General features: G+C 41.9%; 1 protein-coding gene across 1 annotated transcript in view; it reads right to left on the bottom strand.

The window, feature by feature from the left end:
- Nucleotides 1–2939: 2939 nt before the first annotated feature.
- plcb3 (phospholipase C, beta 3 (phosphatidylinositol-specific)) overlaps nucleotides 2940–26578 on the bottom strand; it is a 53606-nt gene continuing 29967 nt past the window's right edge. The window contains exons 4-34 of the mRNA XM_057855061.1: nucleotides 22400–22537; nucleotides 22243–22322; nucleotides 22121–22174; nucleotides 21970–22042; nucleotides 21468–21568; nucleotides 21236–21402; nucleotides 19065–19211; nucleotides 18840–18997; nucleotides 14673–14755; nucleotides 14507–14591; nucleotides 14157–14304; nucleotides 13983–14084; nucleotides 13417–13490; nucleotides 13257–13353; nucleotides 13104–13188; nucleotides 11307–11431; nucleotides 11081–11235; nucleotides 10848–11009; nucleotides 10679–10778; nucleotides 10505–10609; nucleotides 10349–10443; nucleotides 10157–10280; nucleotides 10013–10054; nucleotides 7269–7378; nucleotides 7075–7184; nucleotides 6843–7002; nucleotides 6700–6776; nucleotides 6540–6629; nucleotides 6413–6470; nucleotides 6244–6330; nucleotides 2940–3890 (exon numbers count right to left, since the gene is read on the bottom strand). Of these exons, the coding sequence (XP_057711044.1) occupies nucleotides 3585–3890; nucleotides 6244–6330; nucleotides 6413–6470; nucleotides 6540–6629; nucleotides 6700–6776; nucleotides 6843–7002; nucleotides 7075–7184; nucleotides 7269–7378; nucleotides 10013–10054; nucleotides 10157–10280; nucleotides 10349–10443; nucleotides 10505–10609; nucleotides 10679–10778; nucleotides 10848–11009; nucleotides 11081–11235; nucleotides 11307–11431; nucleotides 13104–13188; nucleotides 13257–13353; nucleotides 13417–13490; nucleotides 13983–14084; nucleotides 14157–14304; nucleotides 14507–14591; nucleotides 14673–14755; nucleotides 18840–18997; nucleotides 19065–19211; nucleotides 21236–21402; nucleotides 21468–21568; nucleotides 21970–22042; nucleotides 22121–22174; nucleotides 22243–22322; nucleotides 22400–22537 (3498 nt within the window). The 3' untranslated portion in view covers nucleotides 2940–3584. The remainder of the gene's footprint in view (nucleotides 3891–6243; nucleotides 6331–6412; nucleotides 6471–6539; nucleotides 6630–6699; nucleotides 6777–6842; nucleotides 7003–7074; nucleotides 7185–7268; nucleotides 7379–10012; nucleotides 10055–10156; nucleotides 10281–10348; nucleotides 10444–10504; nucleotides 10610–10678; nucleotides 10779–10847; nucleotides 11010–11080; nucleotides 11236–11306; nucleotides 11432–13103; nucleotides 13189–13256; nucleotides 13354–13416; nucleotides 13491–13982; nucleotides 14085–14156; nucleotides 14305–14506; nucleotides 14592–14672; nucleotides 14756–18839; nucleotides 18998–19064; nucleotides 19212–21235; nucleotides 21403–21467; nucleotides 21569–21969; nucleotides 22043–22120; nucleotides 22175–22242; nucleotides 22323–22399; nucleotides 22538–26578) is intronic.

Here is a 26578-nt window from a genome sequence, read left to right on the forward strand (position 1 = left end):
CAGTTTGTCAATGTAAACCAGCAATCATCACCGTACTCTAGAGTTAGTTATGGTGTGCCGCAAGGATCGGTCCTCGGGCCCATCTTGTTTACGCTGTATATGCTTCCTCTAGGTAATATCAGAAAACATAGCATTAACTTCCATTGTTACGCTGACGACACACAGCTGTATTTATCAATTAAACCTGAGCAGATCAGGCAAGTGGACAAACTAAGCACCTGCGTCCGAGATATAAATACCTGGATGAGCACTAACTATCTTCTACTTAATCCTGAAAAGACAGAAGTCCTTATAATAGGCCCGAAAAGTGTGAGAGACTATTTAGCTGCCCAATTAGTCACTCTGGACAACGTTAAGTGTAGCCTCCAGCACCACAGTTAAAAACCTAGGAGTTTTATTCGACCCTGACTTATCGTTTAAAGCTCACATTAAACAAACCTGCAGAACAGCCTTCTTTCACCTGCGCAACATAGCCAAAATTAGAAATATTTTATCTAAAAGCGATGCAGAAAAATTAAAAGAGATTGGATTACTGTAACTCTCTACTTGCAGCTTGTCCTAAAAGTTCTCTAAAAGGTCTACAGCTTGTTCAATACGCAGCAGCAAGACTTTTAACAGGAACCAATAAAAGAGAGAACATCACCCCTGTGCTCCAGGCTCTTCACTGGCTTCCAGTCGAGTTTGGAATTAAATTTAAAATCCTCCTTCTTGCATTTAAGACCATTAATGGGTGTGGGCCATCTTATCTCTCCGATGCTCTGGTTCCATACCGCCCAAACAGAACACTCCACTCTCAGAATGCAGGTCTACTGGTAGTTCCCAGGGTTTCTAAAAGTACTGTCGGAGCTAGAGCCTTTAGCCACCTGCCCCTGATAGTCTGCACATTTAAGATTAGATTAAAAACGTTCCTATTCAACAAAGTTTATGGTCAGGCTAGTTGAAGTCGGAGTAGACTCAGTTTAGTCTAAGCTAAGGGAAGTACAGCCACTGAGTTCTATCTCCTTTTTCTCACTCTACCTACCACTTGTCTTACCTTATTTCTATTTTCCAATGTTAATATCTATTTGTCTAGTCTCTTCATCACTAGTCACCCAGTGTCCCCTTTCCCTAGGGTTAGGCTATTTTTCAGCTGCAGGATGACTGTCCGGACCCCAAGCTGGATGGACGTCCTCGTTGCTACCCCCGTCTCATCTGGCTTTTTCGTTTTCTCCCGAAGACTCTGGAGTTTTTCCTTGCCGACATGGAGGGTCTAAGGATGGGGGATACCCAGGACTTGAATTTATTTATCCATCTTTGTTGCTTCGTTTGCTGTTTCTGATTGTGTATCATATTGCCTCTGCAAAGCCCTTTGAAACAACGTTGTTGTGATCCAGGGCTATACAAATAAAATTGAATTGAACATGAAAAGAACTGGACATGTATAAGTAAAATAAGTGACTAAATGTTGCCACTAGTTGGCGCTGCAGAGTAGAGAAGACTAAGACTACAACGGAAATTAGATGGACTGCCAAAAAAAACTCTGCTCTAATGCAGGTTGGACTTTCTTTAGCAAAATTAGTGGTGTACTCCCCTACTCAACAACATTGACATCTTACATTACTTACAGTGGCTGCTGCTGGCCGAAAAACACATCTAATGTCCCTCCTCTTCGAAGTGGGCGGAGGAGGCAGCATGTTGTCAGTGTGTGTGGTGGTGCTGACGGCGGGCAGGAGGGGTGGCAAGTCATCAGCCAATCAAACGTGCGTTTTAGTGAAAAAATGGACTGGCACATTCAATGAAAACGGGTAAATGTAAGTCTAAACATAATGAAAATAATTCACGAAATATGAGTATGTTGTCCCGGGCCTCAGGACCAGTGGGGCCCCTGAATGCCTAGTTATTTATTTTGCTTGAAATTCACATTCATTTTTTATTTAAATCATTGTCTGATTAAATATTATGTTCTACTCGGTATATACTTCAAAACCTTAACATATTAAATATTTCAAATATATATATTTTTTTTCCTTTTTTTTTGCACAATGCCATCCCCCATTATACTGTTTTGTTGCTTAGCAGGCAGGCATAGCACTCTCAGTTGTATTGGATTGCAACCTACATGGGATAATAGATGGAAATTGTTTATTTTGTGTTACATCACATTATGGCCTGTTAAATTTAACTGTCCATCTCAAATTAAATAAAAAAGACAGGAAAGATTAGGGTATGAGAGGACAAGTTGAGTGGGACATTTTAAACTCCGAAATGTTCCATCGCCGTCAATGTCAGTGAATTTGAACTAAGACAACATCTCCACAGTTGACTTTGTGGGACACCCGCGATTTGTTTTGGTACAATTTCAATATCCTTATAGTGCCTTATAGTCCAAAAACTACGGTATAAAGTCAAGAACATTGCCGGGGGTGGGGTGGGGGGGGGTCAACTGAGTATGTTGTCCCGGGCCACAGAACCATAGGGGCCCCTGAATGTTTTAAATTCACATTCATTTTTTATTTAAATCATTGTCTGATTAAATATTATGTTCTACTCGATATATACTTAAAAACCTTAACATATTTAATATTTCAAATATTTACTTTATTTGCACAATGCCGTCCCCCGTTATACTGTTTTGTTGCTTAGCAGTCAGGCATAGCACTCTCAGTTGTATTGTATTGTAACCTACATGGGATAATAGATGGAAATTATTTTGTGTTACATCACATTACGGCCTGTTAAATTTAACTGTGCAACTCAAATTAAATAAAAAAGACAGGAAAGATTAGGGTATGAGAGGACAAGTTGAGTGGGACATTTTAAACTCCAAAATGTTCCATCACCGTCAATGTCAGTGAATTTGAACAAGACAACATCTCCACAGTTGACTTTTGTGGGACACCTGCGATTTGTTTTGGTACAATTTCAATCTCCTTAAAGCTAAAAAAACACCCACAACGCAGCAAGTTGTTAAAGTTTCATTTAAATAAAAATAAGAGTTGACAAAGAACACGTTTGTGAGGGGAAACATTCAGACAGACAGGCAGGCAGCCAGTGCTTATAGAGTGTCCAAGCACTCCAAGCACCTGTAGTCAGTAGTAAAATTCACATAAAACATTTACAACGAGATCCGCAAGAGAAGATTTGGGCAGAAGAATTTACAGATAAAACAAAATAAACATCGATAAATTAGAGTACCGTAGTATTTGTGCAAGACAACTTGGTAAAAACAAGAATGGTAGTGTCTATTCAATGAGTGGAAAAAATGGTAAGCATGTAGCGCCGCCTGCTGACCAAATACTGCTATCACAGCTAGCAAGAAAAATGCTAATAAGTGTGGAAAAGCGTTTTGCTAGTCAGGAATTTCCGAAGAGATGAAAGTTGAGTGGAATAGTGGAAATATTGCTAGGCTGTAACACTACTGCCACTTCAGCTAGCAAGCTAGCTGTCAAGAAAAATGCTAATGAGTGAGGAAATGTGTTTTTCTCGTCACACTAGAAAAATGAAAAAATAACACAGCTCTATAAACAAGGAATATCATTAGTATTTCATTATTATGATTACTAACCCGCATTTTGAAAATCATTACAGCCCAAATTTCGACGTGTTTATAGATAGTCCACCTCGGAGAAGATGGCGGTCGATGAGGAGGAGGTGGAGTCATTTAGCGAAGGTGCTATATTCTCCATGCTCCGGTTCCACGTGCTTCGATTGGGGGTGGATGGGTCGCTGGGCGTCGAGCAGTTGGAAGGCGGGCCAGAACCCGAGCCCGGGCTGCTGTTGTTGGACTGGGGCGAGAACAGGGCGTTATTGCGCAGTCCTTTGTTTTGGAGCTCCATCTGCAGATGCTGGCGGATTTCCTCTGGGAGATTGAGGAACTCGTCCTCCAAGCTACTGTCTAGCTTTGCCTGAAGCTAGAAGAATAAAGACGATGAGAACACTATCAGAGTTTTACTAACATATGTTATTAGAAACACATAAAATATTGCCATTGATTTAAAAATCTATAATAGTTAGACATCTTTTGACCTACAGAGGGCGCCATGTTTTATGCGCGCAATGGATGCTCGGGGTGATGACGTAGTTGGCCTGGACTGGGAGAATAGCTGTGCTAGCTAGCAAGCAAAGCTAGTATGAGATGACTGGCATGATTTTATCACATTCTGCTGCTGGTCAGATTGTTTTGTTACAGAGTTGTACCTGCATCCAATTTCAGCTCATCAGCAGTGTCTTTAAACCGATCCTAGGCGGCTTGCCAAGATATTGACTTCGTCGCTTACCTTGGTTTTTTTACGCGGCGAGACGTCCATCACATGCGCAGATCGGTTAAAAGCAGTGAGTACTTACTATTTGTGTTTTTATTTAGTCTTTTATGACTTTTTCATTGCCCCGAAATACTTTTTGCATGTGTTTCCTTCTTATACTTTTAAGCATTGTGTTTTCTTGTAGTAGCTTTAAAGCAGATTTTTGATGTGTTGACCACATTAGTCACGTAGCATTTTTAAACCACACTTATTTGGTATGACTACGTTTAAGAATTTTCTTAAGGCATCTTACATATCTTCTGCCTGTATGCATCTACAGTTGTATGAAAAAGTATCTGGACCTTTTGGAATTTCTCGCATCTCTGCATAAAATCACCATCAAATGTGATCTGATCTTTGTCAAAATCACACAGATGAAAATACAGTGTCTACTTTAACTAAAATCACCCATACATTTATAGGTTTTCATATTTTATTGAGGATAGCATGCAAACAATGACAGAAGAGGGACAAATCACTAAGTGAACCCTCTGCCTAAGGAGACTTAAAGAGCACTTGAAATCAATTTTTACCAAATATTTTAAGTCAGGTGTCTGCCCAATCCCTGATGAGTGGTTTAAAGCTGCCCAGCCCACTATAAAAAACACACTTGGTAAGAAGTGCCTTGATGAGAAGCATTGTCTGATGTGTATTGATCAAAAGAGCTGTCTGAAGACCTGCGATCAAGGATTGTTGGTTTGTATAAAGCTGGGAAAGAATACAAAACCATCTCTAAAAGTCTGGATGTTCATCAATCGACAGTCAGAGAAGTTGTCTACAAATGGAGAGAGTTTGGCAATGTTGCTTCATTCCCAAGGAATGGCCATCCACCAAAGATGACGCCAAGAGTTCAGCACAGAATACTCAGAGAGGTAAAAAACAACCCTAGAGTGTCTGCTAAAACTTACAGAAATCACTGGCACAGTCCAATAATATCTCTGTACACACATCAACTATATGTAATACTATGGCCAAGAATGGTGTTACTGGGGGGACTCCACAGAGGAAGCCACTGCTGTCTAAAAAAACCCCATTGTTGCTCGTTTAATGTTTGCAAAAAGGCACTTGGACACTCCACAGATGTTTTGGCGAAATTGTGGACTGATGAAACCAAAGTTGAATTGTTTGGGGGTAACACACAAGGTCACATACACACCTCATCCCCACCGTGAAGCATGGTGGAGGGAGCATCATGATTTGGGGCTGTTTTGCTGCCTCAGGGCCTGGACAACTTGCAATCATTTATGTAGGAATTAATTCAAAGGTTCATCAGGAGGTTTTGCAGGAAAACATGAGACCGTCTGTCAGATAGATCAACACCTCATCCCCACCATGACGCATGGTGGACGGAGCATCATGAATTGGGGCTGTTTTGCTACCTCAGGGCCTGGAAAACTTGCAATCATTAAAGGAAGAATGAATTCAAGGGTTTACCAGGATGTTTTGCAGGAAAACCTGAGGCCGTCTGTCTGGAGGATGAATGTTGCAAAAAGACAATGATCCAAAATACAGAAGTAAATCAACTTCAGAATGGTTTCAGAAGAACAAAATACACGTTCTGGAGTGACCAAGTCAAAGTCCAGACTTGAACCCCATTGAGATGTTCTGGCATGACCTAAAGACAACGACTCTTGCCAGACATCCCAGGAATCTGACTGAACTACAGCAGTTTTGTAAGAAGAACGGGCCAAAATTTGTCCTGATCGATGTGCCTGACTGATCTGCAGCTACAGGAAGCGTCTGGTTGAAGTTATTTCTGCCAAAGGGGGGCTACAAAACATTAAATGTGATGATTCACTTACTTATTTCTCCCCCTTCTGTCATTGTTTGCATACTATCCTCATTAAAATATGAAAACCTATCAATGTTTGGGTGGTTTTCGTTAAAACAGACACAATTCCATTCGATGTTAGGCCATTTAATGGATGTATGGTCACACCCCGATGACCCAATAGTCACTCACCATCGGCAACTCCTCGTCAATATGTTGTAGCACCTCTCGTTGCCTAAGCTTAAGCTTGTCCAACCTCCTGCTTTGAGCCTCCTCTAGCTGTAGGAAAGAAAAATGCAGGTTGATTGGTTAGAAACAAGTGGTTCCCGTTTCACTTTTGGTCAAATTTTCAGGAAAATACCCTGCGTATTAGGCTGACAGAGTCTTGAATGTGTTTCCTATTGATGTCATTCAGCTCTCTTTGGATCAGAAAAGGGAGAAACACAGTCAATGGTTTGAAATTCATTGACATGCAAGTGTAAAATTACATCTCAGCTTTTTCTTTATCCCGACTCTTTGCTTCACTGATGCTATTCTGCCGCTTTCTGTCCAGGATTTTCTGAAGATCTTTCTTCTCCCTTTGGGCAGGAAAAGCAAAATGTACATACAAAAGAAGCGCTAGCTTAGTCCCGAACTGGGTACGTTTACCTCTCGTTAATCTCCCTGAGCTTCTTGAGCTGAGCCGCTTGGCATTCGTGCGCAGTTTCCTTCAACTTCTGGAAGGACTGATAAGACAGAAAACGGAACGTGAGCAACGTCCTGAGTCCGTCAGTTCATGGTGTCTACCGCACCTCCTGCAGGTACGCTTGCTGCTTCTCCCTCTCCAGCGAGTAGAGCTGCTGCCGGAGCTTAAGTAGTTCCTGCATCTGCCATTCCCGGAGCTGCACAGTCTTTTTTTCATGCTCCTGATCCAAGGCAGTAAGTTCTTGCCGCACCGGCTCTTGAGGTTCACTGAACATGCAAAAGAAAACCAAAGTCTTATTTTGTTCTTCAACAGAGTAAAACTGTCTTAAAGGTCCTTACTTCTTCTTGACACTGCGTTTAAGGTTCTTCTCCATCTGACTGCGCCGCCTTTGCACATCACACTCCAGCTTTGAACTCCGAGTCTTCTGCTCTTTACTCAGATTCCACACCTAATGCATGACCGCGAGAATAGCAGAATTGAGTAAATCTGGCTAAAGAATGAAAACAGAAACCTGCAAAAGTATTTCCACTACCTTCTTTAGATGTTTCTTTCGCAACTCTTTGAGATCTTTACTCTGCTTCTTGATGAGCTTCAAGTAGTTTTTCTGCTCCTTCAGTTCCTCAATGGTCTGCGCCTGCACGTCTGAAAAGTTCATCCCGTTGAGAAGAATAGACATCACCAGTCGAATGACAGCAGTTGACATGGGTGACTTTGCAGCTACAGTGGGGCAAATGAGTATTTAGTCAACCGCTAATTGTGCCAGTTCTCCCACTTGAAAATATTAGAGAGGCCTGTAATTGTCAACATGGGTAAACCTCAACCATGAGAGACCGAATGTGGACAAAAAAAACAGAAAATCACATTGTTTGATTTTTAAAGAATTTATTTGCAAATCATGGTGGTTTTTTTTGTAAGTCTTGACAAGCTTTTCACACACTGTTGCTGGTATTTTGGCCCATTCCTCCATGCAGATCTCCTCTAGAGCAATGATGTTTTGGGGCTGTCGTTGGGCAACACGGACTTTCAAATGCCTCCGCAGATTTTCTATGGGTTTGAGATCTGGAGATTGGCTAGGCCACTCCAGGACCTTGAAATGCTTCTTACGAAGCCACTCATTTGTTGCCCTGGCTGTGTGTTTGGGATCATTGTCATGCTGAAAGACCCAGCCACGTCTCATCTTCAATTCCTTTGCTGATGGAAGGAGATTTTCACTCAAAATCTCTCGATACATGCCGCATTCATTCTTTCCTTTACACAGATCAGTCGTCCTGGTCCCTTTGCAGAAAAACAGCCCCGAAGCATGATGTTTCCACCCCCATGCTTCACAGTGGGTATGGTGTTTTTCGGATGCAATTCAGGATTCTTTCTCCTGTGAACCTGTGTTTTAACCATTAAGTTCTATTTTGGTTTCATCTGACCATAACACATTCTCCCAGTCCTATTCTGGATCATCCAAATGCTCTCTAGCGAACCGCAGACGGGCCTGGACGTGTACCGACTTCAGCAGGGGGACACGTCTGGCAGTGCAGGATTTGAGTCCCTGATAGTAGCCTTTGTTACTGCAGTCCCAGCTCTCCGTAGGTCATTCACTAGGTCCCCCCGTGTGGTTCTGGGATTTTTGCTCACCATTCTTGTTATCATTTTGACGCCACGGGGTGAGATCTTGCATGGAGCCCAAGATCGAGGGAGATTATCAGTGGTCATGTATGTCTTCAATTTTCTAATAATTTCTCCCAAAGTTGATTTCTTTACACCATGCGTTTTACCTATTGCAGATTGTCTTCCCAGCCTGGTGCAGGTCTAAAATTTTGTCTCTGCTGTCCTTCGACAGCTCTTTGGTCTTGGCCATAGTGGAGTTTCGAGTGTCACTGACTGAGGTTGTGGACAGGTGTCTTTTATGCCGATAATGAGTTAAAACAGGTGCCATTAAAACAGGTAATGAGTGGAGCCTCGTTAGAAGAAGTTAGACCTGTTTGACAGCCAGAAATCTTGCTTGTTTGTGGGTGACCAAATACTTATTTTCCACTCTAATTTGGAAATAAATTATGTGTGTGTGATTTTCTGTTTTTTTTCCTCACATTCTGTCTCTCATGGTTGAGGTTTACCCATGTTGACAATTACAGGCCTCTCTAATCTTTTCAAGTAGAACTTGCACAATCGGTGGTTGACTAAATACTTATCTGCCCCACTGTATATGATGTCAAATACTGGGATCATGACACACGTTTTAATAAGGAGGTGGCTTGCATGCTCCTTGTCCACAAAGAAGGCGGGAGTGACCGCCTCCCTCGGCCAATGAACGGTGGCTTGTTGCACACCACGGTCACCGGTTCAAGATGGCGGGAGCGCGGGTTTTGAAAGCTTAGGTTTGAAAAACCGGGTGGTTTTGGCTAAGCAAAGCAAATGACCGTCTAAGGTGCTAGACACATGATCTGTTTGAAAAATAATTTTGACCCATTTTTTTGTTCATTTCAATCATTTTTGTTGTTTTATTGCTTTACAACTTTTAAAGACAATATTTTACTGGAAAACTCTTAATTTTAAAATCATATACTGTATAGCAGGGGTGTCAAACCAATTCCACAAAGGGCCAGCAGGGTCCTGGATTTAATTCCAACCAATGAAGAGGTCATCTTTTCACCAATCTGTAATCGTTTGACAGCCCTAATTTATACGTCTTTTTTCACAAGAGACATCTCTAGGTTCTGATGAAACTTTGCTCCAAAGGGCAATGCTGAAAATCCATTTCAAAACAATAAAACTGGCCACTGGAGGGCAGTAGTGCATTTGGTAAGACCCGCAACCCGATTCAACGGAATGAACGGCCGGGCCGCACGGCCAGGTTGCCGGCGGAAGACGACCGAATGGATGACCAGGATGCCAGGCGACGGACGACCGAGCAGAACAACAGGGACCACCAGTGCAGTGGACTGCTCGCGTTCCCCCGCAACCACCAGTGTCCCGCGACTCAGCCGGAAACGCGCACGGCCGAGCCAGTTCCCCCCCAGGAACCCTAACCCTAACCCCACACAAGTTCCCTAGGGAAACTCCGCCAAGAGGCAGAGGGAAAAGCCCACCCCGTCTGCCGAGACAGCCGCGGCGACCACAACAGCGTTATCTCTCAGTTCAATAGTTTAGTTATGTGTAAATATTTGTCTTGTTGTTTGTTATTTTGTAGAAGGAAGCATTTTTCAGATGTTTGGGATGTCTCTAAAGCAAAAAATAGCTGTGTTAAAGGTGACACGTGTGTTAAAAGTGATATGACGATGGCGTTACCTGCCAGAACAACAGCGATGAGGTCTTCCTTTTGGCATTGTGCTACACAAAATCCCCAAAGGAACGAAAGAGAAACAGACGTGTGAAATGGAGTATGAGGAAGCAAATTATGCAAAAGCGACGTGGAAAGCTAGTTCTTGTTACCTGGCTGGAGGATGTCGGGGCAATCCTCTGGTCGGCAAGGAACTGGGAAGGGCGGCACGACGCCCCCCGGGGTGACCTCGCACTCCCTCTTCATCTCGCCATCTCTGGGCTGGTTGGGGAAATGCTGAGAGGAGCCAAACGACGTAAGCCAACATGGTTAAAAACATAATAAATACACCGGCGTGTAAGAACCTCGTAGTTCTCCTCAAGGAGAACAGCCAGTTGTGTCTCTCTTTTGTCCAGCTGGCTGACATGTTTAATGGGATTGGTCAAGGCCTCGGCGTACTCTGAAAGCACACATGAAAACAGATTGCTCTCGTTTCGGAGGCGACGCTAAGGTCCGCTCACCTTGGTGTTCATTAGGAATGTAGTCCTGAGCCTCCGTGTAGACCAGCAGAGACGGCAGAAGAAGGGGTTGGTTCAATTCGTTCTTGAGATTGATGTAATGGTAACCTTCAAGTAGAACACGATCTAATTCAAGCTTCAAATTTAGATGGTTTTCTGCGGTAGTTCGAAACTGACCTGGTCTGATGGCAGATACGGGGAGGATGCGATGCCCGATGAACTTGCCGTTCTCTTCAAAAACGGCGATTCTCAAAGAGGCCAACGTTGGGAGGACCACCTTGGGAGAGAGATTTGACTTTGAAAGGGGGGCACAACAAAGCAATACAAGACGGAAATCACAGTTCACCTTATTAAAGATGAACGTGTCGTCATCCCAAACAGGATCCAGCGAGTTCCCGTTTGAGGTTTTCGTCCTGTATTTTCGTTTTGTATCTGCAGGAAGTCCGAAGATGTCCACTTCCACATATACGCCAACTTTTTTATCGCTTAGGAACTGGCCTGAGATCACCTGACAGTTGTTGAAAACACAGTCGTGTTCAAGTACTCAAGGAAACGTTTGTACATGGCGCAAGTCCTGACCTTCACTTTGACTGTGTTGGCAACGATTCCATCCACTATGTTCTCTGTGAAAGGGTCAAAATGTTTGTCTGTTCTCCTCATGAACTCGGGCTTCAACAGGTAGCCGCTATGGCCGTTGTACTCAAACACGCCCATGTTTAGCTGCATGGCCAGATCTAAAGGCAAAGCAATGAAAATGGCAACAAACTGGTTTGCTGGTTTTACGTTTCTGGGGTCATCTGCTCACCAAGCGTCTGGAAGTTCAGCGCCACCATCTGGCAGCCAACGTTCCAGAAGAGCTGTGGGAGGTAGTTGGAGCTGTCCACCCTCGTTCCCTTCGGATAGATTCGGCTTAGTTGGTTCTTGTTGTACCTGGAGTAGTGCTGTTAAGCTCTGAAATACTTTGTTTCATGTAAGATTAGTGTTTTTTGCCATTGGGCAAAATGTATTTTAGCATGTCGCATTTTTTTTTTTTGCCATTGGGCAAAATGTGGCATTTTTGGCCATGTTTTCGGGGGGTATTTCACAAAATAGATTTTGGCATGTGGCGTTTTTTGCCATGTGGCATTATTTTGGTATGTGGTAAAATGGATTTTGGCATGTAGCATTTTTTTTTTTTTGCCATCGGGCAAAATGTATTTTGAAATGTGGCATTTTTTTGCCATGTGGCACTATTTGGGTATGTGGCAAAATTGATTTGGGCATGTAGCATTTTTTTTTTGCCATTGGACAAAATGGATTTTTGCATGTGGCATTTTTTTTTTGGTATGTGGCAAAATGGATTTTGGCATGTGGCATTTTTTATTTTGAAATGTGGCAAATTGATTTTGGCATGTAGCATTTTTTTTTTTGCCATTGGGCACAATGTATTCTGTCATGTGGCATTTTTTTGCCGTGTAGCATTTTTTGGGGGGTATTTGACAAAATGTATTTTGGCATGTGGCATTTTTTGCAATGTGGCATTATTTTGAAATGTGGCAAATGGATTTTGGCATGTGGCATTTTTTTTTGCCATGTAGCATTTTTATGGGGTATTTCACAAAATGGATTTTTGGCATGTGGCATTTTTTTGCCATGTGGTATTATTTTGGTGTGTGGCAAAATGATTTTGGCATGTAGCATTTTTTTTTTTTTTGCCATTGGGCACAATGTATTTTGGCATGTGGCATTTTTTTGCCGTGTAGTATTTTTTGGGGGGTATTTGACAAAATGGAATTTGGCATGTGGCATTTTTTGCAATGTGCCATTATTTTGAAATGTGGCAAATGGATTTTGGCATTTAGCATTTTTTTGCCATTAAGCAAAATGTATCTTGGCATGTGGCATTTTTTTTGCCGTGTAGCATTTTTATGGGGTATTTGACAAAATGGATTTTGGCATGTGGCATTTTTTTGCCATGTGGTATTATTTTGGTATGTGGCAAAATGGATTTTGGCATGTGGCATTTTTTTTGCCGTGTAGCATTTTTATGGGGTATTTGACAATATGGATTTTGGCATGTGGCATTTTTTTGCCATGTGGTATTATTTTGGTATGTGGCAAAATGGATTTTGGCATGTAGCAATTTTTTTGCCATTTGCATACCAAACAAAAATGCCACGTGGCAAAAAGAAAGTCACATGCCAAAATCCCTTTTGCCACATACCAAAAAAAAAAAAAAAAAAAAAAAAAGAAAAGCCACATGGCAAAAAAATGCCACATGTCAAAATCAATTTTGCCACATGGCAAAATCAATTTTGCCACATGGCAATATCAATTTTGCCACATGACAAAAAGAAATGCCACATGCCAAAATCAATTTTGCCACATAGCAAAAAAATGCCACATGCCAAAATCCATTTTGCCACATACCCCCAAAAAATGCCACATTTCAAAATCAATTTTGCCGCATGGCAAAAAAATGCCACATGCCAAAATCAATTTTGCCATATGTCAAAAAAATGCCACATGGCAACATCAATTTTACCACATACCAAATACCACTTTTTGTTCTCGGCCCTGCTGAAAACAGTGGGAGTGTAAAATCAACACCACTTAAGGATACTCAACAAACTCGATGGGGGAGCTCTTTAAGGTATCCATCCCTTTGGTTTCCACAAATGATGACATTTCAAAAAATTTCTTCCTCTCTGGTGTAAAACAAAGACAAATGTTACTCTTTTAAGGCTTGCAGGTACAGCATTGCTATTCCGCTTACTGGTAGCTTGTTCAAAGCTCTTGAATTTGACCGGTTCGATGTAATTGACAAGCGTGGACATCTCTTCCGTGGCGTTAACTTCGCTGCTCGCTGTCCCCTAAAACCAGGGACAAAGTCATCAAGATTCAACCCCGCAGTGCTGACAAAAGTAACTTCGTACCTCATCTGAATTTGGCCTTTTCGGCTCCGTCGGCGGTTCGTCATCGTCTTCGTACTCGCTCTCCCCCTCCCCTCCTGCGAATAAATAGCCTAGCGTGATGCCAATGATTAAAAATATTGCAACAAATCTACCGTAATTTTCAGACTATAAGGCTTGCTCAAGGCAGTGTCATGTCATTGTTATTTTGGTCTTATGACAGTCTTATGGCGCCACTGTCAAATAAAGTGTTACTAAATACCATAACTAGCAAGTAATGAAACAACTAGATCAGTAACTGAAGAAATAATTAGCACAAACATGAATTTTGATTGCTATTTACATCTGTAGCGCTGCAATGCATGCTAGGAGGCATGTTGGACGACAACAGTGTTGACAGCAGACTGTCTCTTCCAAGGGAGCAATGATGGCCAAATGAAGCTTCTTGAAGCAATGAAGCTTCATGGTGGCTCATTTGGTCTTATGACAGTCTTACGATGCCGCTGTCAAATAAAGTGTTATCGGTTCAAATCTTTTGGTGTAAATATCCATATAGTCCGAAAATTACGGTAATTGTCTCTGCAAGCTACCGATGGACTTGCGAGGATCAGAGTCTTTCACCATCCTCTCTGCAAGCTTCTCCTCCGCATTGGACAGGATCTGCACTCCATCGCCTTCCAATAGAGGGCAGTCTACACACATACACACCGCCAAATAAAGCTTGAGAACATCTACGCGGTCCATTGCCTTGGCTTTGCTAGTACCGTTGTGGGGCGAAGACTGTTCCCCCTGCTCCCGTCGTCGTATACTTCCACCGCTCGAGGGCCGGTTGTGCTGATGCTTCTTCTTGTTTTTGATGAGAATCTTGCCCATCATCTCTTGCGGCGAGGGTAGCGGCTGGCCTGGGACCAGCTGGAACCGGACAGAAAGGGCGGCGGAACAACTTTGTGAGAAAGATCTCGAGAACACTTTAGAATGGAGTTAACTTTGTCAACAAGCTATTGGTGAAAAATGGACTGTACATTGATCACAAAGCATTATGGCATACAGTCTTACCACTAATGGCCCTGAGAGAGACAGATTTTTCAAAATAACTATGAGATTTCAGTCTTACTGGATACTTTTCCAGCGGATCAATGAGCAAGGCATCCCCAAATATGGTGCGGCAATACTCGGCCATTTTGGCTTGCTGCTTGGCCCTGATTAGAAAGACGAGAACATTTTCAGAGCAAATATTTGCATCAGATCATTCTGCGATATCTCGCTGCATTGACACTTACGAATCCACATGATTTTCAAAGGACAGGATGAGCGGGTATGGCGAGGTCTTGAACGCGCTCTCAGCAATGGCTTCGATTACCTCCTACAACCAGAACCACATGTACAGTTGTATAAAAAGTATTGAAAATGTTTGGAATTTCTCACATTTCTGCATACAATCACCATCAAATGTGATCTGATCTTTGTCAAAAATCACACAGATGAAAAAACAGTGTCTGCTTTAACTAAAACCACCCAAACATTTATAGGTTTTCATATTTTAATGAGGATAACATGCAAACAATGACAGAACGGGGGAAAAATAAGCATCTGAACCATAACATTTAACTCATTCACTCCTAGCCATTATTACCGGTGCAACCCCCTTCGCTCCCGGCCGTTTTACTGGATTTTGACTGATTTTGCAAGACCCACAGAAAATTCTGTTCTATTGCTATATAAATATGGAACCCACAAAAAGAAAGATTCGACTTTCAGCAGGAAAAAAAATGTTAGTAGAAATCAGCAATAGATAGCTTAGTTTGAGCAATTTTCCAATTTCTGATGGAAAAACAAAAAAATTGAGCTTTTTGTAACAGCATACATTTCAAACATAACTGACTTTAACACAGCTATTTTTTGCTTTTGTGACATCCCAAACATCTGAATAATGTTTTTCCTTCTACAAAATAACATAAACAACAAGACAAATAGAGCTTTTGATAGCAAAGTAACAATTTATTCACACATAACTAAACTATTGAACTGAGAGATGACGCTGTTGTGGCCACGACAGCAGGGGTAAACTTTTCCCTCATCGCTGCTTGACTCATCAAGATGGATTTTTATGAGTCTTTCTTTTGTGGTGTCCACCGTCTCAAGTTCACCTGGGGAACTTGTGTGGGGCATGTTCTGTTCCTGGGGCGTAACTGGTTTGACCGTGCTCGTCTCCGGCTGAGTAGCGGGGGACGCGAGTGGCCGAGCACGGCGGCGTGGGCTCTGCTCGGCGAGCAGCACAGACTCAACGGCATCGTCCGCTGCACTGGTGGTCCCGGTTGTTCTGCTCGGTCGTCCAGTGCCTGGCATCCCGGGCATCCTCCCGGTTGTTCTTCTCGGTTGTCCGCCGCCTAGCATCCTGGACTTGCCTGGTCGTCGCACTTGGTCTTCTTCCGCCGGCGCCCCAGACGTGCAGCCCGTTGAATCGTCTTACCAAATGCGCTACTGCCCTCCAGTGGCCAGTTTTATTGCTTTAAAATGGATTTTCAGCATTGTGCTTTAGAGCTAAGTTGCACCAGAGCCAAGAGATGTCTCTTGTGAAAAAAGACGTATAAATTAGGGCTGTCAAACGATTAAATTTTTTAATCGAGTTAATTACATCTTAAAAATTAATTAATCGTAATTAATCGCATTCAAACCATCTATAAAATATGCCATATTTTTCTGTAAATTATTGATGGAATGGAAAGATAAGACACAAGACGGATATATACATTCAACATACCGTACATAAGTACTGTATTTGTTTATTATAACAATAAATCAACAAGATGGCATTAACATTATTAACATTCTCTTAAAGTGATCCATGGATAGAACAACTTGTAGTTCTTAAAAGATAAATGTTAGTACAAGTTATAGAAATTTTATAATAAAACCCCTCTTAATGTTTTCGTTTTATTAAAATTTGTCAAATTTTCAATCAAAAAATAAACTAGTAGCTCGCCATTGTTGATGTCAATAATTACACAATGCTCATGGATGCTTAATCCCATAAAATCAATCGCACCCAAGCGCCAGCAGAGGGCGCCAAACACCAAAAAACAAGTAACAAGCGGGCATTACACTGTATTGTCATTTTAATCTGTTTGAGCGGGGCATGTGCGTTAATTGTAGAGGTGGGAATCTTTGGGCACCTAACGATTCGATTATGATTCAGAGGCTACGATTCAATTATAAATCGATTATTGATGACCCCCCCCCCCCATTAGCTGCTTTTAATGTTTTGTACATTAAGTACAAAAACTGTAAAAAAAAAAAAAAAATTTTAAAAGCGCAGGCTTAAATAAACGACTATTTCAGTATCAAGTTAACAGTTAAAAACAATAAATAATATCCCCAGTCTGTTTTAGCAGCTTTAAAATACATTCAATTAATTTAATGTTGTGAATCAACCATTAAAGTTGTTAAAATTGCCCCCGTTATGCCATAATTTCCCTTTTGTCTACTTTCGAAATGTGAAAGTTTTAAAACTATTTTAAAGATAGATTCAAGTCAATATTTTACCGATTTAGGAGTATTTTAGATAAAAAGTTCATTAGGTTCGCTTGGAAGGTTCGCTACAAAAGCCTTGCAGGGAAGTCTACTGCTTTAAGATGGCGGCCGTTTACTAACGCCCGCATCTGGCTTTCTGTACATGTGCTGCTAACGCCACCGAGTCTATTTTGAATCTAGTCCTATATGATATCTACCGTACCATTATGTGGACGTACTTTGTAGCAGCTGTCGGCAGAAGTCAGGTATGTTTTTTTTTTGTTTTTTTAATCTCGCGGCATGAGTTGAGCGAGAGCCGTGAGTTGAGCATTGGCATTACCCGAGGGGCCGGGTAATGACAAGCATGATGTTTAGCTACTCTCGGTCCGTTCCTCATTGCGTCCCGAAGACCGCGCGGTGCGCTGAGTGTGTTTTACTTCCGCTTTACTTGACATGTTTCAATAATCGGAATTTGGATGTTTGTGAATCGTTCTCGAATCTTCCACGGCCGAATCGCGAATAATCTAAGAATCGGAAATTTCGCACACCTCTAGTTAATTGCGTCAAATATTTTAACGTGATTAATAAGAAAAATTAATTCCCGCCCGTTAACGCGTTAATTTTGACAGCCCTAGTATAAATATGTCTTTGGGACACTGAAACAATTAAAAATAGAACGAATTTATACGCTTTTAGGAGCAAATGAGTTAAAATATGAAAACCTATGAATGTTTGGGTGGTTTTAGTTAAAGCATACACTGTTTTTACTAGGGTTGTTCCGATCATGTTTTTTTGCTCCCGATCCGATCCCGATCGTTTTAGTTTGAGTATCTGCCGATCCCGATATTTCCCGATCCGATTGTTGTTTTTTTTGCTCCCGATTCAATTCCAATCATTCCCGATAATTTTTCCCGATCATATACATTTTGGCAATGCATTAAGAAAAAAATGAATAAAACTCGGACGAATATATACATTCAACATACAGTACATAAGTACTGTATTTGTTTATTATGACAATAAATCCTAAAGATGGTATTTACATTATTAACATTCTTTCTGTGAGAGGGATCCACGGATAGAAAGACTTGTAATTCTTAAAGGATAAATGTGACTTTGTATATTGTGACTAAATATTGCCATCTAGTGTATTTGTTGAGCTTTCAGTAAATGATACTGTAGCCATTTAACTGTTCTGCCCAAATGCATGATGGGAAGTGCAACCATGACTGTGCATAGTCGCACCAAATGATATATCTTCTCTGCGTTGGGAAGTAACATAGGGTGCTAAGGAAAAGATCAACAACGATCGTTCATTCCCACATTGCTTCCCACGATATTTCCAATTGTTGAGAGAGGGATTTTAAGGCTTTAGCCAATTAAATAGAGGCTCCAAAGACTGCCAAAATTCTCTCTACTCATTTTACGCTGCCTGTTAGCTCTATTTATAGGTAAAACGGCGCCATTATAGATTGAACACGATAATGCGTGAGTGGGTCGTGCAATGCGTGAGTGGGTCGTGCGGCGCATGCATTAATTGCATTAAATATTTTAACGTGATTAATTTTAAAAAAATAATTGATTACTGCCGTTTACGCGATAAATTTGATAGCCCTACTTTAAGCCAAAACTAATGACTCTGGATGAATTTAAGACATTTTGTCTGTAACGTTAAATACAATTAGAAAACGATTTAATAAAAAAATATATATATATATTAAAAAAATGCATGTCGGATATTTTTTTGAAATTTTTGGGGGGAAAATGACGTGATCGGACCCGATCGGGACATCTTTAGTTTTTACATTTGTGTGATTTTGACAAAGATCAGATAACATTTGATGGGGATTTTATGCAGAAATGCGAGAAATTCCAAAAGGTTCAGATACTTTTTCATTCCACTGTACGGTCCGTATTGATTCAAGTCTTTCACACACCTTGAAAGGGATTTCAGTAGTCATGGTGAAACCATGGGTGATGTAAGGCTCCTCGTCCTGCGGTCGACCCTTCCAGCAGTCCAGTTCGATACAGCGGCAGCCGGTGAGCAGCACCTGTCTGTACATCTCCACCGAGGACAAACCGGTCAGTTGACCCACTGCAGACAAATGAGACCGGAACGTGGGAAAATGCTACCTGCGGATTTCTTGCGCATCGAACCGTACCTGTGAGATACGTATTGTGCGAGGAATTGATGAAGTAGTGCGACAGCGGTTGAGTCATGTCGTCGATGACGTCCAGCCTCTCTGGAGGAACGATGCTGTTTTCCTCCCCTTCTAGATACTTTTCGAAAGCCTGCAAGCTAATCTGGTCTGTAGGAGAAACGCAGTTAAGAAGCCTTGACGGATGACACTTGCAGATTCATCCAGGGGTCGGGAACCTATGGCTCGCGAGCCAGATATGGCTCTTTTGAGGGCTGCAGACAAAACTTCAGTTATTAAAAAAAATAAAAAAATCGTTTCGTTATGTAATGGGAAGGGCGCTAGGACCTCGAGGGAAACCTGGTGGCTAGTTGTCCTACAATTTTTTACCAAATCACATAATCACACACGGTGAGGGGCATAAAGATTGTATACCGAATTTGGAAAAAAGTTACAGCTCCTCGGGAATTTGCCAAAAACGTTCCCATTCATTTTTAATGGGAAATGTCCCATTCACTTCCAATGGGATTCCCAATGGAATTTACATTGAATTGATGCCATTGACAGCCATGCATGTCAAATCTATTGATGCCAATGTACTTGGATTCAATTGACTATATGGATGTCGATGCCATTGACGGCGATGGACGTCCAAAAATTTTCCCATTCATTTTCAATGGGGAAAAAACTAAATTTCCCCAAATCAACAGAAAATGACCAGATATCAACAGGACGTGTCCCCCAAACTTCCCCGCTTCCATTGACGCTTATAGGGGGTGATGCCATTGACGGCCATGGACGTCCAAATTTCCCATTCATTTCTCATGGCATTAACTTTGTTTAATGCCATTGGCGGGCATGTTTCTCCATTGCGTTGATGCCAATGTACTTTCTTTCCATTGACGCCTATGTAAGTCGATGCCACTGACAGCCATGGATGTCCAAAAATTTTCCCATTCATTTTCAATGGGGAAAAAACACAATTTCCCCAAATACACAGAATATGACCAGATCTAAACAGGACGTGTCCCCCAAACTTCCCCGCTTCCATTGATGCTTACAGAGGGTGCTGCCATTGATGCACATGGACGTCCAAATTTTCCATTTATTTCCAATGGCATTTCCTCTGTTTAATGCCATTGACGGGCATGTTTGTCCATTCTATAGATGCCAATGTACTTGGATGCCATTGACGGCTATGAACCAAACCAACCTAGGCTGGGGCTAAGATCTGTATCTCCACATGGCAAAGACCAGAAGTAATTTCTCCCGAAATTGCAGTTTCTAGTTTATTAATCAACTTATTCTCCGCTTTTATTCGGCGCGCCGCACAGCCCGTACCGCTGCGCCGATCGGCACCGTTCAGGTATCGACATGTCCGGAATTTTTGTGCGACTGTGGCTTTTTGTCAAACGGCCCCGAAAAAACTTCCGTTTTCACGTAAACGCCGATTTTCCGATTTTTTCAAAACGCTAGTTTTCCTACAATTTTTGACCAAATCACATAATTTGGACATAAAAAATTCCGGGACGGTGAGGGGCATAAAGATTGTATACAGAATTTGAACAAAAGTTACGGTTCCACGGGAATTTGCCAAAAACTTTCCCATTTTTTTTAAACGGGAAATGTCCCATTTACTTTCAGTGGGATTTCCAATAGAATCTACTTTGCATTGTTGCCATTGACGGCCATGTATGTCAAATCTATTGAGGCTAATGGACTTCAATTCTATCAACGTCTATGTAACTCAACGCCATTGAAGGCCATGGACGTCCAAAATTTTTCCCATTCATTTTCAATGGGAAAAACCAAAAATTTCCCCCAATCAACAGGAAATGACCAGATATCAATAGGATGTGTCCCCCCAAACTTCGGTGCTGCCATTGACGGCCATAGACGTCCAAATTTCCCATTCATTTCTAATGGCATTTACTTTGTTTAATGCCATTGACGGGCATGTTTGTCCATTCTATTGATAGCCCTGGGCGGGGGTAAGATCTGTATCTCCACACGGCAAAGACCAGAAGTAATTTGTCCAGAAATTGCAGTTTCTAGTATACACAATTAAATTATACTTTTAATTACTACTATTATAATTTTAGTTTGTATGGCTCTCACAGAATTAGATTTAAAAATATGTGGTGTTCATGTCTCTCTCAGCCAAAAAGGTTCCCGACCCCGATCTAGGAACTCGCCTCTCTCAAGCTGGCTGATGTTCGTCTCGTATTTCTCCATGATCTGTCGGACCTGCTCTCTTTTGAGTGGCGGGTACAGCACCTCGTTCAGGCGGGAATCCCTCTGCCGGCGGTTGATAAACTCCGTCAGCTGGTCCAAGGAGTTGAAAGGCTTCCCCTTAGAGCCACTACAAGAAAGACGAACGCAGATTAACGAAACCTACCGGCGACAAAACAACTACTTATCGCTTGCCTTTCCACAAAAATGCTTTGAATCTCGGAATGCAGGCACAGACTGCTGAGAAACTTCTGAAAGGCCTCCCATGTGAAATCATCTGGCTTCAATCCGTCCGTCTGTAGAGATGCAAAAAGAAACAAGAATTTGTGAGAATCCGAGAAAAGATAAAGACCCTAAACAAAACAACGTGAAAATCGATTGCTTGGATGATCCGTTTTGGCGAAACCGCCAACAAAAACTGACAACTGTACAAGTCGGCCCTTATGTTTCAGGTCTTGTGACTTCACTTCCATCTTTAGAGAACATTATCGGCTTCGCGGCTTTTTAAAATGCAAAGGCGTCAAAGACTATTTTGTGACATAACTCGGTTTTAGTGGAAAACAGACCGATTGGCAACAGTTGTTGTGTAAAGAGTAAAACTAGCGGGAGTTTTATGACTCTGAAGTGACGTTGACCTGCATCTTTACAAACAAGTCAAGACAAGCTTGATTTCCTCACCGTCTATCGGTGTCATTACCTTGTTGTTGACAAGACCGCACTGCTCCAGAGCTGTCTCCACTCGCCTTTTGTCTGAAAACATCTTGTGGAAACTGCAAGAAACGAACCGCGGTTTCACGAGAACGTTTCTGAAGATGGCTTTTTTTGGCCAAAATTGTAAAACTCCTCACTTCTTAACTGGGATCTTTCCTTCCTGATTCACCTGCAGCTTTAACTTGATGTACCTGAAAAAGTCAACACGCAAACTGTTCGCGAGTCCAAGTCAGGCTTCCCGACGTTTAAAAGCTCTTACGCTTTGAAGAGAAATGTGCTCCGCGATGCATTCTGGGAGAGAATGTTTGTGGCCAAAGTGAAGAGCTCATCAGTCCAAACCTGGGAATGAGGATAGGAAGTTCCAAAGGATGGAACGAGGACAGATGGATGGTAGGAACGCCTATAGCTAGAGCTACCTTAGCTGTGTCTTCCTGCATAGCCTGGAAGTTGAGGAAGGAGATGTTGACCAGGTCGTTGCCATGGACGACGGTGACAAGCTTCCCCTCTACGTTTTCGCCTTTCCCGAAACCGAGCAAATCTCGAAGCTTAGGGTCCTGAAAAATCCAGTTTCATTGCACAATAAACACTATTCATGACAAAAAAAAAACTCCTAGAAAGGGTATTAGCGTATAGCTTCAGGTTATCGAGTCAATTTTGTGCTATTCTCCGAAAAACGTCTGCTGAATCGATCTTTTGTTGAAGCCCGTTTCCGAGGCAGGCTCCAGACAGACTTTTCTTGGCTCTATGCAAACGCCAGGTCTAGGAGTTTCCGTGAAATGCATGCCCACATACAGTGGGGCAAATAAGTATTTAGTCAAACACCAATTGTGCAAGTTCTCCTACTTGAAAAGATTAGAGAGGCCTGTAATTGTCAACATGGGTAAACCTCAACCATGAGAGACAGAATGTGGGAAAAAAAAACAGAAAATCACATAGTTTGATTTTTAAAGAATTTATTTCCAAATTAGAGTGTAAATTAAGTATTTGGACACCTAAAAACAAGCTGGGCGTCTGGCTGTCAAAGAAGTCTAACTACTTCTAACGAGGTCTAACGAGGCTCCACTCCTTACCTGTATTAATGGCACCTGTTTTAACTCATTATCGGTATAAAAGACACCCGTCCACAACTTCAGTCAGTCACACTCCAAACTCAACTATGGCCAAGAGCAAAGAGCTGTTGAAGGACACCAGAGACAAAATTGTAGACCTGCACCAGGCTGGGAAGACTGAATCTGCAATAGGTAAAACGCTTGGTATAAAGAAATCAACTGTGGGAGCCTTCATTCATTCATTCATTTTCCATGCCGCTTTTCCTCACAAGAGTCGCGGAGGTGCTGGAGCCTATCCCAGCTAACTACGGGCAGTCGGCAGTGTACACCCTGAACTGGTTGCCAGCCAATTGCAGGGCACAAGGAGACGTACAACCATTCATGCACACACTCATACCTACGGTCAATTAAGAGTTTGGGACGTGGGAGGAGACCGGAGTTCCCGGAGAAAACCCGAGCATGCAAGGGGACAACATGCAAACTCCACACAGGAAGGCCGAAGCCCGGGATTGAACCCTTGATGTCAGAATTGTGAGGCGGACGTGCTAACCACTCAGCCGCCCCTGTGGGAGCAATTATTAGAAAATGGAAGACATACAAGACATTTGGGGCTCCATCTCACCTCGTAGCGTCAAAATGATAACAAGAACGGTGAGGAAAAATTCCAGAACCACACGGGGGGACCTAGTGAATGATCTACAGAGAGCTGGGACCACAGTAACAAAGGCTACTATCAGTAACACAATGCGCCGCCAGGGACTCAAATCCTGCACTGTCAGACGTGTCCACCTGCTGAAGCCAGTACACGTCCAAGCCCGTCTGCGGTTTGCTAGAGAGCATTTGGATGATCCAGAAGAGGACCGGGAGATTGTGTTATGGTCAGATGAAACCAAAATAGAACTTTTTGGTAGAAACACAGGTTCTCGTGTTTGGAGGAGAAAGAATACTGAATTGCATCCGAAGAACACCATACCCACTGTGAAGCATGGGGGTGGAAACATCATGCTTTGGGGCTGTTTTTTTGCAAAGGAACCAGGACGACTGATCTGTGTAAAGGAAAGAATGAATGAGGCCAGGTATCGAGAGATTTTGAGTGAAAATCTCCTTCCATCAGCAAGGGCATTGAAGATGAGACGTGGCTGGGTCTTTCAGCATGACAATGATCAACACAATGCGCCGCCGGGGACTCAAATCCTCACGCAGCGACCCACTGTCTTCTCCGGTTCTCACGTGTCCGCCTGAGAAGTGCCATTTTCGGCTTGGGATCGTCACGACGACCGCCCTCACCTACGGTTCTCCCTCGGCCGCTGGCAATGCGCTTTTTTCGGGGCGTTTGCCTTTTGGCTTTGACTTTTAATACAGTGGGGGATGAGGAAAGGCCACTGTTTACTGTGTCTAAAAATGATTATAGCGGACAGCCAGAAGCCAGATCAATTAAGACGCCACTTAAAGACATTAGACCTCAATCTCATTGATAAGCCGCTTGATTGTTTTCCAGCGAAAATGTGTGGAATATTACCAACAATCGTAAACCAGTGAGCACTGTTAGCATGCTCAGTGCAAAATAACCCCACACCATTGCAAAGGAGGTGATACTGTGAGCATCGAAAATAAAAACTGTCCTTCTGTTCAAAGACACTATTTTTTCCTTCTATTCAGTTTTGGGTTTTTTTTTTGGTCAATTTTTTTTGCCATTTGTCCGCATCAGTTAATGTTTCTAATCAATTTGAATTTGTTATTAATTACTGATTTTATTACATTTTATTTTTCAGTATCAAATGGTCAAAAACGTACTTCGAGTGTATTTTTACAGTATGGATGTGACTTTTTTTTTTTTAATTCAGGCAACAAAACAATGTTAATAAAGTAGGGCTGTCAAAACTATCGCGTTAACGGGCGGTAATTAATTTTTTAAAATTAATCACGTTAAAATATTTGACGCAATTAACACACATGCCCCGCTCAGACAGATTTAAATGACAGTACAGTGAAATGCCCACTTGTTAATTGTGTTTTATGGAGTTTTGCCGCCCTCTGCTGGCGCTTGGGTGCGACTGATTTTATAGGCTTCAGCACCCATGAGCATTGTGTAAGTAATTATTGACATCAACAATGGCGGGCTACTAGTTTATTTTTCTGATTGAAAATTTTACAAATTTTATTAAAACGAAAACATTAAGAGGGGTTTTAAGATGAAATTTCTGTAACTTGTACTACATTTATCTTTTAAGAACTACAAGTCTTTCTATCCATGGATCGCTTTAACAGAATGTTGATAATGTTAATGCCATCTTGTTGATTTATTGTTATAATAAACAAATACAGTCCTTATGTACCTTATGTTGAATGTATATATCCATCTTGTGTCTTATGTTTCCATTCCAACAATAATTTACAGAAAAATATGGCATATTTTATAGATGGTTTGAATTGCGATTAACTGCGAATAATTACGATTAATTAATTTTTAAGCTGTAATTAACTCGATTAAAAATTTTAATCGTTTGACAGCCCTATAATAAAGTTATACTTTATTATAAGTTGATCTTTGTTACTTTTTTTCTTTAATAGAAAAAAAGGACACAATGTTAGGCAGAGGCGTACTTATAATACTAATATAGACAAAGAGTTTGGGGGGGGGCGCGAAACATTTACGTCTTCTTTGGGGAGGCGTAACAGAAAATAATTGAGAAGCACTGTGTTATGGTCAGATGAAACCAAAATAGAACTTTTTGGTAGAAACACAGGTTCTCGTGTTTGGAGGAGAAAGAATACTGAATTGCATCTGAAGAACACCATACCCACTGTGAAGCATGAGGGTGGAAACATCATGCTTTGGGGCTGTTTTTCTGCAAAGGGACCAGGACGACTGATCTGTGTCAAGGAAAGAATGAATGAGGCCATGTATTGAGAGATTTTGAGTGAAAATCTCCTTCCATCAGCAAGGGCATTGAAGATGAGACGTGGCTGTGTCTTTCAGCATGACAATGATCCCAAACACACAGCCAGGGTGTTTTACAAAAATTTCCAGATTCGCGGTGAATCAGTAACAGGCACACTTTTGCTCAATAGACAATGTTTATTGTTTAGAAAATGCTGAATAAATGAGATTTATTGTTTACAATCCCACAAGAGCAAGCAACAAGTATCAAAAACAAGCAAAAACAATGGTAACATGACGCTAGATTTGAGTTTGTCAATCCCAGAATCCCCGCGTTATCGTTACAGCACAACTAGTTGTCCCTTAGAAATGAAAATCGCTTACCGTGACAAATGAGTGGGAAGCCAGCAACACTCCAGTAAAGTGGCAAAAGGACAAAGCTGGGCGATCCGTATGCTTAATCCACCAGCGGACTTCACGGGTCGCCCGGAAATGTCCGCTTTTGTCAGGACGCACCCCTCGGAGGCGGAGAGGCCAACTTCCGCCCCCGAGCGGCGCGGACCCGTCCAATGACAAAAATTAAAGCTACTTTTGGTTCAGCCCCCTTGAAAAAGGACTTTTCACATGGGACAAATGAGCTGTGCTGCAACAGATAGGCAAATGGT

The sequence above is a fragment of the Corythoichthys intestinalis genome, chromosome 13 (genome assembly GCF_030265065.1).
Source record: "Corythoichthys intestinalis isolate RoL2023-P3 chromosome 13, ASM3026506v1, whole genome shotgun sequence".
Taxonomy (NCBI): domain Eukaryota; kingdom Metazoa; phylum Chordata; class Actinopteri; order Syngnathiformes; family Syngnathidae; genus Corythoichthys; species Corythoichthys intestinalis.